The sequence below is a fragment of the Vanessa tameamea genome, chromosome 28 (genome assembly GCF_037043105.1).
Source record: "Vanessa tameamea isolate UH-Manoa-2023 chromosome 28, ilVanTame1 primary haplotype, whole genome shotgun sequence".
In the NCBI taxonomy this organism is placed as follows: Eukaryota; Metazoa; Arthropoda; class Insecta; order Lepidoptera; family Nymphalidae; genus Vanessa; species Vanessa tameamea.
In genome coordinates this window covers 2868714-2885447 of record NC_087336.1, presented here as the reverse complement: position 1 = coordinate 2885447, position 16734 = coordinate 2868714, and the positions used below count along the sequence as shown (strand labels likewise).

Below are 16734 nucleotides of genomic sequence, written 5' to 3'. Positions count from 1 at the left end.
AATGAAATATAATCATTGCGGCATAAAGTCCATTTTCAAATGCTCGATGTACTTATTACATTCTGGATTTAAAAACACAATGCACGTGTCAGTTTTGTGGGGTGAACGCACTTGACACAGTTTGCACTTTGACTAGTCGTGTTACTCAATCGTTTTACAACTATCTGTACTAATATGCCGCGTCATTGATTATACTTTTTTGTACGTAAGGCAAAGGTATAACGTATTCAATGCAAAAAATATATAATAAAATCATATATTTACCTCGCAATTGAGATACGGATTAGGCACCTTTTAACAGAGAAATATCTTTACAGAGTAAATTATTTAGCTGTTATTTAAATATAAACGGTATTATTTCTTTTAATCGTTTTTACAGTACATTAGAAAGACAAATTGTTCAGTAAAACTTGATTCAGCAGTTCAAGGCTGTCCTTAATTGATAGGTCACAGACCTTATTCAACTCAATCTAGAAGCTAGCAATAAAACTAGTATTTTAAGCTAATTATTACATATCTTTGAATTTAATCGTTCAATTCGACTTTTAATCGTTAAATAGTTTTCAAATGATACATAAACTTGTAAATAAACTTGTAAAATTTAAAAAGTATAATTTTATCTTTTTCTTTTTAATCTAAAGTATCAATTGCATAAAACAATAAGTCATCGACACCACCTTGTCGGTCAGTGACTTGTGACGTGACGACACGCTGTCACTTTTATTTTAGGGCGTTCCAAATTAAGTGACGGGTCCATCAGCGCCATTTTGTTTAAGGGTTTTTTATAGAGGGCAGCTGGATTGCCGAATAGAATTGAAGGAAGAAAATATACTTAGGTATGTTTTATTGGCTTTAGTTCAAGATAAGAAGTATTGTAACATTTTTTATTAATTAATTTATAACCAATTAAAATTCGAAATTTAAATTGTTAGCGTCATTTGTCAAGGTTATTTCTGATTGTTTATCGTACAGATAAATAAATATATTTAAAATTATTAAAGGGCGTGAAGATGTTTTGCTTCGTGGTTCGTGAAGTGCTATGAATAAAAAAGCATGCTGCAGTCCAGTTCACTGACCTCGTGACGTCACACCGCTGACGTCACTGCAAATATTACGTTCAGTTTCGATAACGCTATGATATTGGGTCATTGTCGTCTGTAGCAACAATACTAGGACATGTGAGGGACCTAGGTTAAATGCACTGTTGTTGCAATGTTGTATTGTTTGTTTACATTGATAAATATATGTACATGGTTTAAATTGAAATAAAAACACGACGTTCTTATTTTGATTTTTTTCATAATAATTAGTAAAAACTTTTCTACAATTAATTCTTAAAAGTATTCCTAATATGAATCATTATGAGATTATATGATTAAGCATCGAATATAATATTATGATGTATAGTATTTTGTTTATAATTATTTGTTTTTTTTTTACACTAACAACACTGAAGATGTTCGTTCCTACTTTGACGCATCGATTATTGTGAGTTGCGACACCAAAAAATCCCAGCGTGACGCGTTCTAAATTTAAGTTTGAAAATATCTACTAAATATTTCTTATTTTTTTTTATTTGAAGTAGGATTAAACTGCGAGGCGTGGCTACTTATATAATAATATTATATACCCAAACCAACTCCGAAACGCGCATCTTGTAAATTTATGTATATATATTTCATCCGCGTGTAATTTATGTTATATGTATCTTTTTCAGTTACATAGTCATATTGGATTACATTTATGGTAACTGTTCCACTCTTTAACGTCTCAGCATGAAGTTATGATACAGACTATCAATCATTTTTCAGAAATTACCAAATAGACGATGTACCAGTAGTTCCACAGATAGCGCATTCATATATATTCTACATTTTATATCATTATCAAATTATTGCCGCCGAATATTTTTTAAAAATCGAATGTGTTCTATTTTCATTTGAATTATTTAAATGAAAATAAAAAGCTAGTTTGTTATATGTTCGGCTAAAATTCACTTCGTATAATAGAGTAGACTTAGATTCGACCACGCCTATTGTATTACCTCATACATTTTAGTGTAACGCCCACTGAAGTATCTACTTGTACGCTTATAACTTCTTTAGTTATTTTTAAGTGATGTTCTGTTACTATTTAGAGTCTTAAGTTCTGTTATCCTCATAAGAAATTATAATTTTTAAGATCAAGATCAAGATATAAGATTTAAGAAGATACGTGTATGATTATTAAGATGTAAAATTTTTTGGTCGATTAAAGTCTGGGTTTCTTTGCCGGTTATTCTCAATAGAATCTACATTCCGAACCGGTGCTAGATCACTAGTAAAAATAAGCTCGTAGAATGGTTTAAGATCGCTTGTGAGAGCCTGTTTGAATATTTTATTTTGTTTTTGTGTTTTTTCATACATTGCTTAATGAAAAATATTTATATATCATCATATCAAAAGAAATTTCAATTTTCACCGTATGTTGGTTCAATGACCTCACGACGTCAGCTGATTCGTGGCCAAAAACTATATATATAAAATTCCTTCGACGACGTAAACATCGCTATAAAAACTACGAAATTAAAAAGTTAAAAATATTCGTTTATGTCTTTTGTTTTTAATTTGCATTATATTTTTAATCTGCATTAAACTAACTAACTGTTTACGGCACAAACTGGTAGTGCCAACTTATACTGATTTTGATTATTTATTTTCGTTATTAGAAGAAGTTTCGACATAACAACATACCGAATACAGTGAGTGAGGTAAAAAACGGAATAGAAAAAAATACCTACTTTTCAAACAAACTTTATTATCAAATAACGTTTAAGTACCAGGAGAATATGAGCACAACGAAAGTCTTTGTTCGAAAATTGAAAAATATAAAATGTATTTCGTCTCAGTCCTTATTCCTTAGAGGCTGTAAAATTTCGGTAACAAAACTATTCTGAGAACTATTCATTCGAATTTCGAAGCCAAAGGACCAGCAAATTTAGGTAGGCATTCGAGGATTAATTGCCATTTGAAATTAAACCTTGTCCCATTGAAATAGATGCGTTGATGATATTATATGGTAGAAAACTTTAAGTTGTACGGTATACGTTAGTTCGGACATCTGCGGGCATTCACCTATGCTGTACTGTGAAGCAAAGCGTAATTCTTATTGTTTAAGTCATAAAGTTGATTTTGCAACAAATCTTTCATATTTGTGCGAGTACCGTACAGGCCGTTAGATTAAAATTCAAATTTGAAACTCGGATTTGGTCTGGGGTCGATGAACTGTGACGTTATGTGGGTGTGCGTAGTGATAAGATAGTGTTTGTGTTTTGACCACAACGATAATAATATTAGCTAAGTCTGTTTCGTGTAAAAGTGCGATTTTTCTGCATAATTCATTAGAACTTGAGTTACGTAGCCTTAAAGTAAGAAATGCAAATAAAATCACTTGGCGGCCATGTTGTAATAACAAGAATAACAATAAAAAAAATATCACTTACGAATCCGACCGATTTTTTATGTGTGGATAAATATTTACCAAGTTGTATAGAAATTAATAAAACAATAGACAACAAAATCTAATAAACTTCGTCCATACTGACTTATAATAAAAAACGGTCTCTCTAACGCAAGGACTATTTAATCTATGACACTTGCATTAAAAATTGGAATCAACCGTAAGCCCCGCCCGAATTCCGAACCAACCCCGATGTGACGTCACAGAACGTGATACAATTTGAGCCGTGCTCGAGGTCGGTGACCCGTGACGTCACGAACAGCTGACCGGCTGCATTGTGCATCTCTCTCTAACAGTATAAATAAGCTTAATATTGATTTTGATAACGTGAACTTGAAAATTGTAAACTTGACCACGTGTCCTTGCACAATTGTTAAACATTTCTTTTCAATAGTACAAAAATTAATTCTTGACTGAACTTTTAAATCGTCATTTTGCAGAATTGAATTAAATATAAGTCTACTTACTACCACCGGTTCGGAATGAAACATACTCAGTAGTTATTCTTTTCCAACATTTGAAATTCAAAGTTATGTCAATCAAATACAATCAAATTTATATGATATATTTAATGCCTATTAGTAGACAAATACACATTTATTACGATTTGATTTGATTTGAGTATATAATTACGATTACCTCAAATATACAAATTCAACTGGTACCAATTATATCAACATACACCATTTAGACTATATATGTATATTGTATAATATATCTGACTAACTCAGATTTTTTTGCATCAAAAATGTTTTAGTAAAACGTTACAAATAAAACACAGCTTTATTAAAAAAAAAAATCTGAGTATATTGACCAATAGTATACTTATATATTCAATTAAATATTTCGAACATTTATTAGTTGGAAACAATTACACAATGTCGAAACCGTTTCGCTATAATTATGCAATATAGCATTGTCTGTCATTTGAGTTACGCTTTTTAATTACCATTGTTTTGTAAAGGGCTTCCTCTGCCATTAAACAATAGTTGAATTTGTGGTACCATTGACAGAGATACCTATCACAAACTAGGATAACATAGAATAAATAAGGTTTTATTGTAAATTTGTACTACTGCAAGAGCTTTTAAAAAACGAATTATCCATTGACAAAGGTACCAGGATAACATGAAATAGGGCTTAGTATATACTAATAAATTCAATAATAAAACGATTTTGATATCAATTTTCGACCTTTTATGGCATCGATATTCGAGTGGGTAGCTGATGGTAAGTGGTCACCACTGCCCGTAGATATTTGCCACCAATCTTGAGACTGAGATGGTATGTCCCTTGTACTTGTACCACAGGATTACTTGGAGGTAGAATATATGATGAGTGGGTGGTATCTACTCAAACGGTCTGACACATAGCTCTACCAAGTAACTTATAAATTGTCAATATCAGATTCTGACATCACAATACAGTGCTAGAGAATAGAATTAGGAATATTTCATTTAATTTTGTTATTTTTACACAAAAAAAAACATTGTTTATTTATCTGGCTGTATGTTATATAAAAGATTTTGTTAATACTGCAATTTCGAATCCGAAACTCACTAAAAAAAATAACATGACATATAATATGTATGTTAGTGTATCATAATGATGGATACAACACGCTGGGATAGATATACGAGACAAAATCAAATATATTATGTAATCCCTTAAATAATTTAATCTATACAAACTTCTTCGTGTTGTGACGCAGCAAACAGATTAAAAAAAACATACAAAATTTGTATTAATTATAATATAATGATCAATTAAAATATAATTAAATAGAGATTAATATATTATTTTTAAAGGTATATAAAGTTACCTGTTTATTTTATTTTTAAATGAAATAAAAAAAAATGTCTACATTCGATATGAGTTTCGATACAGACTATCCTTTTCACACCCCACACGTGCGAAAGAGATAGGATTTTTTTTATGTTGTCAAATTCGTTTATCTTGAATCCATCCTTCCGCTCGGTTGTAATAGTCTATCTTAAGAATTTTTCCTTTAGGATTTAATTGTACAACACTGTTAAACTACCGTGACGTCATCTCAAGTAAGATAATTGTAGAGTTTTTTTTTTAATTCATTGAAAGCAATGGTGAGGCTTTATTTTCAGGCTCGGTTTTTGGACGACAACATCCTACTGCCGAACAAAATATTGAGTGACCCAGTGTACAGGCACAAAAGACATAACATCTTTTATTTGTTTAATAAATAATATTTGAATTTTGGTCTGGGAACATTCTTGGGCATACGCAGAACGACTTCGAAAGTTTCATAACAGCAAATATTTTAGGAACGAATTCATAACAAACGTACAAAAAATAATTCTATTTATTTATAAGATAAGCGTTACCGTATATAAAGTACACTTTAGTAGTTTTCTTTTAAATTTTGACAAATAGTTCTCTATCCCACAAGTACTCTAACCCATATATTTACTCGTATAATATATATTTTTGATAGACTACTGTATGTCAATGTATGGGTGCCACAACAAATATGTAATACTATAAACACCTGTTATATTAACGTAGTAGTATTTACTAATTAAAAAAAGCAATCGATCTGGAATACCGTACTCAACCAAAGATGGATTCCCCGCACACACGCGGAGCCATACGGCCAAGGGATTACAATACATCTGTCAATACCCTCCAAAGCATTATAATACTTATTACGAAGTGTTAAGGAATAAAATAAATTAAATTGACGTCTCACTCACACATATAAAGGGAGTCATCGCCCGCGCTCCGACCTTGCCGTAGGGTCGACGAACTCGACCAAAAATGGCGGTCGTATGAAATTTTGAATTCCGAACTGTACGAATTCGGTTCATTCAAATATATTTTTTTATGTGACAATTTTTCACGGTATTATACGATTTTGGTATGTCATTAATGGCGTGTCAGATTTATGGTGCGTAGGTTAATGTTTGAATTTGGAACTGGGTGAATTATCGCAATGTTATTTTTTTTTTAAATACAAAACGAACTAAGGTGTTAAGAGCCTGTTTTGTTTTCAAGTCAGGAGAATGAGATAACAGAGTATTTATTTCACTATTGTCTTACCAGACAGATATATTATATTTATATCACTGAACTCTTTATAATGGTACCATTTAATGGTAGGTTGCTTATTTATTTATTTATTGATGAAACAATTTCTTATACAGTGTGTTCCAGACGGGTTATCCGTTAAAACAACTATGAGATTACAAATATGACTTTGATTCGATATTTTATGTCAAAAGTAAAATATTTTCATGGGTGCGCCATCTTCTTGATTACAAAACAATTTAAAAGTTTAGAAAACAGTAAATTTAAACGAAAACAACTGAAAATATTTAGAAAGAATATTGTTTAATCTTATATAGAATTACGTTTTATAATAATACATTTGTAATATAGTTTATATTATTTCGATAATTACTAACCGGTAATCGAACCCCGGGACCTATAGATTTAAACCAATAACAATGTATCACGTAACAATTTATTTTCATTTTGTTTAAATTTGTAATTCAATGCTAGTTTTGTAAGCCATTCTGATCGTTGCAATAGAAAACAATGCTTACTTTGTTTAATACTAGAAATATACTTAAATAACTTAGTGTTTAACTTTAATTGAACCGCGACGGCGCAGTGGAGTTGCGTAACTTAATCGAATTCAAGTTTGAATCTCGACTATTAATAAACTAGTATTCGTCCAGTGTTCGAAATTCAAAACATTATCACTATTGAGAATTTGAGAAGGCACACATTATTTGTATGTTTACGTACTTCCTTTGTTCTACTACAATTTTAAAAAAAGAATATATCCATATCACAAAAGCCGTCAACAGCCATCACACAAAAAACGAGATGTGTCGTGGGGCACTCGGCTAGAATGAAGCTGCTCTCGCTATATATTGGGTATTAAATAGCAGATACTATTAAATACATACTCAACGTATAAGTAATTCAAGGAATACAGTGTAGGTAGCAAGGGTTTCATCTCAGTATATGCTGTGCTAGTGCACAACACTGATTTTCAGTTGGCCCCTGACTATTCACTCAGAATATAAACAAACACGCGCGCACACGAAAATTAAAATAAATGAAATGAAAAGACATAATAAGAAAAAAAAATAATCTAAAAAGCACTTATCCTTGAGAAAAAAAAACACATTAAACTGAATTTGACAAGAAAAAAACCATCACAAGAACTTAGGAAGTTACCCGGAAAACAAAAAGACATGAAAAATTAATATGATAAAGACTAAGAGGTAATATGACTGACACTATATTTGAAGGTTGTTACTCTGACTTTTGTTATATACAAAACAGTATATACTAGAAAGAGACAAAGATACGAAGAGATAAAGGTCTACTGTAAACCGCGTAAAAGAATTTCATTCCAAACATCACACGACTTATTCGTTTGAATCGAGAAGGGTCAATCGGGAATCGGACATTCCGAGTTATACGCCAGTCGGACACAACTGAGATTTAATTTGTTTGTTATAGCTACCCTTTACGAGCGGATTAATCTTCTATTTGATTGGAGTATCTCTCCATATCTCAAATATGCATTTAATAAATTCATTGTGGTTGTTTTTTACTCTAATATAAGCGGAGAACTTCGAGAACGACAAAAGAACTTCGTTCCAAAATAAAAGATTTACGTTTGATAGACCGAGATTAGATTGTACATAACTATTGTCTTGGGCTATTTTTATATTGATAATATACTTCTCAATAAGGATTATTTTGTAATCTAGCTAGGAGTACAGTACCCAAATGGAATTGAGTTGTAGAAACCTATTTTGTAAGCGTATTTTTAATCTCTCTGTTATTAATATAGTATATTATATTTTACACGAGTATATTGACGGATAAAGTCAATAAATCATTCTTGGGGCAAGGTATCTGTTTCTATAATAAAATTCTGCTCACATTTTTAACTTTGCCGTTTCATAGATTCAAATCATTTGTAAATAATACATTGGTAAAGGAGGTATATTATTCGATACAAGATTATATAGATGATAAAAAAGCGTGGAGTTAATACTTGTTGACTTCCAGGCAGGATATATAACGTACATATATAATTGTATTTAACTAACATGACTGTATTTTTAGATGTTGAAAAAGAGTAACTACTGAGTTTCTTGCCGGTTCTTCTCGGTTTTCACATAGTGTTTAATCGGTATAGTTCAATCAGTGTAAGTTTTTAAATGCGAAATCGGATAGATCTGTGCAAAAAGTATTTAGTTAAAAGTCATTTCTAATATGTTTTATTATTTAAATAATAGATGTCACTGTATCGAATTTAAATCGCGCTAACGTTTGGTATCGTTGTAAATACTAATGTTCGAGAAATGTTTGTGTATGAAGTTCAATTACAAAATATACCGAAGCGTTTTACAGATTCCGCTATTCCCTAAGTAAGTTTATGTACGACTATTCGAGTTGTACATAGAATATATAAATAATTTTATTGTATTTGATTTCTGTCATGTAGAGTCAAAAATAGTAACTGCTGTTGTTTATCATTAATCTTGCTAGAAGTGCTTGTAACTTTAAATAACTTACTTTTAATATGTATTATAATATATTACTTAGGATAAGCTTTTTTTGATGAAAAGATTTGGTGTTGATCCCAGCACGTTACAATGCGGTTTGGTAAATACATATCTTAGAATAGCATCGGACACATGCAGATGTTTTCCATGATACCCTCGAGGGGTTAAAAAAAGTAGACTATTTCCTTCTCCGGGACTCAAACTATCTCTATAGCAAATATCATCTTAATCGGTTTAAGCGTGCAGAGGTAACAGACAGAGTTACTTACGCATTTATGATATTAGTATGGGTTAAACAAATAAAAGTTCAATAGTGCGTAATTGGTATCGGCATTTTAAACGATTTACAAAAAAGGAGCCTTTATTTTACTGTTTTTTTTTTAAATGTTCCTGTTTGGATATATTTAAGCTTGAAGAAAGACACTGACTGACACACATTTTTACTTGAAGTCGTTGGTTATTTTTAAACGTAATTATAATCTCAGTATCCAGTAATTAAATATGTTTAATTTCGTTGTTACAGCGCAAATCGAGATAATACCCTGCAAAGTCTGCGGGGACAAGTCATCAGGGGTTCACTACGGCGTCATCACTTGTGAAGGGTGTAAGGGATTCTTCAGACGCTCCCAGAGTACAGGTCGGCTTCACTAATTCATTAATATTTTCTCATATTCATATGTTACTTTATATTTCTTTGCCTGAATGCTGTTGATTATTTATAATTTATAATATAAATCAACAATTTTTTTTATCATATTTTAGGATTTTTTTTAATTTAAAGTATACCGATCATTGTAGCATTTTGATTCCAAATTAGCATGGGTTCAACTCCCGTTTGTTAAATTTTATATATATTTCTATTTGTATATTACATAAATGTATACACTAAACTTCATATATACAAGTAATTAAATAACTATCAATATATATAAGATCTAGCTTGTAGTAGTTTGGAAACACGTTAGACGTTAAGAAACATAACGTCTTAGATGTAAATAAGTGGTCTAACAGCTATAAATTCAAATTCTATGGGTGAACTTACCACATCGGTTGATCAATCACCATAGACAAATACGGTATGATGATGGTGTGGTATATATATATATTCTATAGAATAAAGTGTATTTTGATGGTCTCACTCAATTCGTTCGATTCAATTCACGCTTGTCAAGTCAATAGTCTAACTTTAATGTAGGTGAAATCGCGAAGCGCAACTTGTAGTGTTTTTTGTGTGTATATTATAAATAAAAGTCTTTCGTTCTGTGCATGCACATTTATTTTCTCACTAGGATTAATAATAGTCTGTGTGTGCACGGAGGGATCTATAAATCATCCCCCTTGAGAATGACCGCTGTGACTGAAAGTACCAGGAGAACATACTCAGCATAGTGTAGGTCTTCGCCATAATATACGACTTAAATTAATGTTATATAGAATACAACATAAGTGGTAGTTATTAACACAGTTAATCTTTTCAGTGGTGAACTACCAATGTCCGAGGAACAAGGCCTGTGTTGTGGACCGTGTTAACCGGAATAGATGTCAGTATTGCCGGCTACAGAAGTGTCTCAAATTGGGGATGAGCCGTGATGGTGAGTACCAAAATTGGATGTCTAATTTATAAACAAAAACAAAAATAATTCGTAGAAAAATCTAGCAAAGATTTTATTACCTACTAAGTTTAAAGGAATAGGACAACATGAGTATTGAAGAGTAAAATGCAGAATTCATATAAGATGTTACTTGCAAATAACACGATAACTACACAATATGGTATTCACGAAACTTAATCAATCAAGATAAAAGCTATGCTTGTCTCCGTATCTGCTTGCGAAATGTTCTTCAAACAATTTGACGTTTTGATGTATGAACAAACTTACTTCATACTTATTATATATACGAACTGATTCCCTCAATTCCGTTCGCGTCAATATTTGTTCCTTGTATGTCATTATTTATATAAATATGTTCGTTTGCTGTCTAGTGTCTAACTAACAATATAAATACATATATATATACATATATTTATACCCGAGATCAGACCCGTGCTAGATACTGTGTATATGTGTAGTTTAGAAATTGAAAGTGTGTACAGGCCCGTGCCTCGGAAAGCATGTGAAGCCTTTGATTATGTGCATGCACATAGGATTATGAAAACATAGTCTGTGCAGAGGGAGGACTAATATAGTCCTCTTGAGAATGACCATTATGATTGTAAGTACCAGGAAAACATAATCAGTATAGTGTAAATCTTAGCCTACGTGCCTAGGTATAATTTTGATTCGTTATTTATCTAAGTAAAGTAAATAATTTAAATAAAAATAAATGATTCTATTTTTAAAGAAACATTTCCTTTATAAAAATACTCAGCATTTATATAAATAGTATTAAATTATAGCGAGACAAAATAAACGTATAACCACGTGGGTATGAGGAAGTAGGCGTGGGGTCATTGACCGCTTATCAGCGTTGATAAGAATGTTATTCTTACGATCGTGATAGTGTTACTGTTGCGATGTGGAAATGTAACTAGCGTATTGAATTCCTTTATAAATATGTACTAAAATATAAAGCTGTAGAGTTGTTTGTTTGTTCGTATTAATATCAGAATCTTCCAGAATTATTTAAATTATTAAATCTGCGATAGGATATCCTTGTAATCAGAATGCTACGGAGCCACGTGTGTCACGTTTAATGCGTGCGAAAACCAGGCGGAACAGCTAGTATAGTTTAATGTCCTGTTCGTAATTACATTTTTATATACATACATATGTTGCGTGTTTTCTGTTCGTCATATTATTAAATTAAATATCGAATTTATTTACACATTTGTTAGAGATTATCTGTCAGCGGTCCGGAAAGAAATATCTCAAGACTTAACAAGCATCGGTGAAAGAAATTCAGATAGTTTTTTTAATTAATCGCTTTTTTATATAATAACGCATTTCTTTAACGCGGCCTACAAAAGTGTTTAGACGGCCTTCCCCTCTCGTTCTCATTCTCTGAAAAGAAAGAGAATGGCATAGTACCAGGGGAACATAATCAGCATAGTGTATAAATACTAAGTCTATGTTATGTTGATGTTATTTATTTACAATTTTATATAAGATTATATAATATTTTAGAGCCGAGATGGCCCAGTGGTTAGAACGCGTGCATCTTAACCGATGATTGCGGGTTCAAGCACCACTGAATTTTCATGTGCTTAATTTGTGTTTATAATTTATCTCGTGCCCGGCGGTGAAGGAAAACATCGCGAGGAAACCTGCATGAGTCTAATTTCAACAAAATTCTGCCACATGTGTATTCGCATTGGAGCAGCGTGGTGGAATCAACATCCAAACCTTCTCCTCAAAGGGAGAGGATGCGTTAGCCCAGCAGTGGGAAATCTACAGGCTGTTAATGTAATGTAATGTAAAAAAATCTTTCTTCTTATCATTAAATTATTCTCAAACGTTGTCAGTTTGTTTATACATAAAATAAAGCGAAAACAATTTCGTTCCAACTAGGTGTCCTAAAACCTTTTTTTTTATAATTCGTATTCCCATTTAAACTTATATTGTTTGATAATATTTATATAATGTAAAATTTTTGTGTCTTGGTCATTATAGTTTTTCCTTCGACAAGCTTATCCCGTTTCATTTTTGTAGTAAAACAAAAAGACAAACGAACTCTTTCGAATACGATTATCCTGTATAATAATATCATAGTATGTGGGAATTATATATTTAGCAAGATATATAAATATGTATATATATATATACTCTGTAATTTTATGGTGGAACTGAGTAACTACTGAGTTTCTTTTCGGTTCTACTCGGTAGCTTTAAAGTTAATTCAACACTGTAAAATGACGATTCAAAAGTCCTATAATGAGCCTTGAATAAAGATAAAGGGAAATTTTAATATTTTTTTGAAATTAGAACAAAATATTAGCTAGTATATTGAATTGTAACTAAAATTTACAAATACCATAAAGGAAAAGTAATTAATTTAATATCAAACAAACGTAAACCGAATTAAAATCGTTTCAGGAATGTCCGTGATAATTTCGAAAGGATAGACAGTCTTGCATTACAATATGACATCAATGGATACGACAAAGTTCTATGTAAATACTTGAATATTGTAATAAAGCCTTTGTCTAAGCTAGACTAATCTATAATCATTGAATAGCGCGCATAGCGAGACGTCGCCCGACCGTGTAGTGACGTATTGCACAATACGATGTTATTTATAGTGACTGGGCAGATATATCGATGAAAAAAAAAATCGTTACTTTGAGTTTTATTTTACTTGTCACTTTGACAGCCACGCTGTACAAAATATGTGATTGAAATATTTCTTACGTAATACGTTGCTGTTATTGCAGAGTGTCGTATGTACAATTATATATTTATATATTAAACACTTGGTGGCAGGGCTTTGTTCAAGCCTGAATAGGTACCACCCACTCATCAGATATTCTACCGCCAAACGGCATTACTCGGTATTGTTGTGTTCCGGTTTGAAGGGTGAGTGAGCCAGTGTAACTACAGGCAAAAGGGACATAACATCTTAGTTCGCAAGGTTGGTGGCGCATTGGTGGTGTAAGGAATGGTTAATATTTCTTACAGCGCCATTGTCTATGGGCAGTGGTCACGTACCATCAGGTGGCCCATTTGCTCGTCCGCCTACCGATACCATAAAATATATATATATATATATGTAACTTACAAAAGAGAAAGTAAATTAATTATTTTCGTATATTTCATAAATATAATACAAATACTTGCGCGAGCCCGTCTTGGGTAGCTACCACCCGCTCATCAGATATTCTACCGCTGAACAGCAATACTTAGTTTTTTTGTAGTCCGGTTTGAGGGGTAGTGGTGCATTGGCGATGTATGAGATACTTAATATCTCTTACGGTACAAATATCTGTGGGTAGTAATCACATAGCATCAGGTGACTCATATTACCCCTACATCTTATAAAAAATGTATTTTATCCAAAGTTTCCATTGACCATAATATCTTCATTTATAATAAATTCTATTGTATTTATATATAATATAAAAACCTTCTCCTCAACGGGAGAGGAGGTCTTAGCCCAGCAGTGGGAAATTTACAGGCTGATTATGTTATAATATAAAAAAACATACGTTTCTTGCTTGCTTGTAAAATTGGTACCTTTTATTCACATACGACCTTTTGCATTTCAAGTATCGAGATTTCGTCGTGTCTTTTGTTCGTTGTTTCAAAATCGTTATTTATTTAATTATTCATCGATTCACTCGTATGTTTAGTTAACGTAGCGCTACACATCGCCATGTGGCTCTTCTTGTCAAAATTTATATAATAAATAACGTTCCATTTTCGTATTTCCGAAAATCAGTTTAGTCTTATAACTACTACGATGACTGTTACTTTTTTTCTTTTTCTGGGCGAGTATCAATGACAGTAGAGCGCAAAATATTCTGTCAATGCCACGTATAAAATAGATTATTCTTAATAGGTTTTCAATTTCGTAGTGTTTAATTATATTCAGTAGAAACGATGTAACACAGTATTGGCCAGTTTATTTCAAACTAGTTGTCGCTTGTTTTAGTGGTTGACAGGCGTTAGGCGTAAAAGTTCAATCTTGTTTTATACTAATTTTCATCAAATTTGGTTCGGTGGTTTGGCAGTGAAAGAGCAACAGACAGACAGATAAACAGAATATCGGTATATATGCGGGAAAAATATACTAAATTTAAGTCCCTATTATGAATTGCCTTTGTATAGGTCTTAGGTCTAAAGAGTTATAAGATTCTTGCATAATATCGATAAAGTGCTAATAATAAAATCACATCATTAATCCGTGTGAATCACAGCCGTAATGTTAACTAAGAGTTATAATTTACTAGAAACGGCATCGCACTTTTAATACCAGAGAAGCTAATTTAAAAATAGGTTAAAATTTATTTTTTATATTTATCGAGAGTTTCCTTGAAAGCTTCTATATTACATACCAGTTTAACAAAGTACATAATATAAAATCGCCAACGTTGGAAGCTCGTTGGCGATTAAATAATCTGTTTGTGCCAATGTATATAGGAAGCTGTTTGCTGGCAAAGTTTTTAAGTTATACAAATCATGTTGAAGTTTCCCGAGGTCCTCATTATCATCAATAAATGAAACCTTTTTGTGTCATCGTGGCTTTGTTCTTTATAGTTTAAAAGACAATTAATTTGTGCTGTACGAGGTTCCCATAGTAAACTATTTATATGGATGTATTATATAAAATAAATAAAAAATTCAAAGTTACAATCTAAATCCCCGTCTACCTAGGTAGTATTTTTATCTAGTACCAGCCCGTCCCCCAGTTGAATAGATAAATTGTGAACGCTCCCTTAGCTTGTCTCTTCCAATCACCAATAAAAAAGATAACATGCCACCTCTATTGCTCTCTGTTCTAAGGGTGTGACGCATTGCGTAACAGTTAGTGAGGCGACTGCCGTAAAATATCGATGTTATTAATTATTTCGAGAAAATTAAATTTATTTTCATTTCGAGATGATATTTTTCGGATGTAAATTGGTTTGCAGGGACAAAAAGCTTTTGATATTTATAAAATAGGTGTCTTGTGTGATATTTAGAAGTTGCTGAAAGATGAGGATTTGAAATTTTTACACTGTTAAAGTTTAAATCTTCTTCGTAGCGCTACGGAACATTTCATAGTCTCATTTGAGGGCAGCAGATCTGTATGATCGTTTTTGATTACAATATTATACATATCTTGTGCGTTTTCTAACAGTTGAAATCTGCATTAACGCAAGTAAAAAAAAAAAATTTTTTTTTATGACATAGGTCTAAATTGTCTTCCTGATGGTAAGTGATAACTACTGCCCATAGACATTGTCGCCATATGATAATTCAACCATTTCTTAAACAACCAATGCTACCAACCTTGAGAACTGAGATATTATGTCTCAAAATTAATTAATTCAAATCACTCATAAAAATTAACAATGAGAGTCTTATTGATTCTGTAATAGTTTAGACACCGAGCTCGTGATAATTTTACTTGTCTTTAAAAACTTCAAAGCGAAGTCAAGAATTATTTATATTTAATATTAGACATGACATCTCATAACAACTGTTGCATATAAACGTCGATAAATTTACTTTATTTTATCGATCACCTGCACATCCCTATGATTGTGCAACCGTGCAGGCGTTACCGTAACATGTATGTTTTTGTACACGTAATATCTGAGAATAGATTATAATTGCGAAATAATTAACCGACTTTAAAGAAAGAGGTTAAAATTCGACCTGTTTTATATATAGTTTCGAACCTATAGTCTTAGGACCAGACTAAACCCTCAATTTTATTCTCTAAGCCATCAGATTATTGGACATAATATTTTATTGTTTAAGAGTTTGGTCAAATATCCTCTTTTTATAATATAGGTAGGCTAACAGGCAAATATAACAAGCTGATGATAAGTAATCACCATCGTCCACAAACATTGGCGCTGTAAGAAGTACATCGCCAATGTGCTACCAACCTTGGAAATAAAGACGTTATGTCCCTTGTGCCTTTACTAACACTGGTTACCCTACCAATATTGGTAAGTCACGTCGACCTGTAAAAACACATACAACCCCCAATGTAGAGCTACGTCTTGCCCATTTGAGTA

General features: G+C 31.9%; 1 protein-coding gene across 16 annotated transcripts in view; it reads left to right on the top strand.

The window, feature by feature from the left end:
* Positions 1-16734, top strand: part of LOC113391770 (probable nuclear hormone receptor HR3) — a 115529-nt gene that overhangs the window by 87627 nt on the left and 11168 nt on the right. For all 16 annotated transcript variants that reach the window (XM_026627834.2, XM_064219424.1, XM_064219423.1 and 13 more), the window contains 2 exons: positions 9592-9705; positions 10547-10660. In XM_026627834.2, the coding sequence (XP_026483619.1) occupies positions 9592-9705; positions 10547-10660 (228 nt within the window). The remainder of the gene's footprint in view (positions 1-9591; positions 9706-10546; positions 10661-16734) is intronic.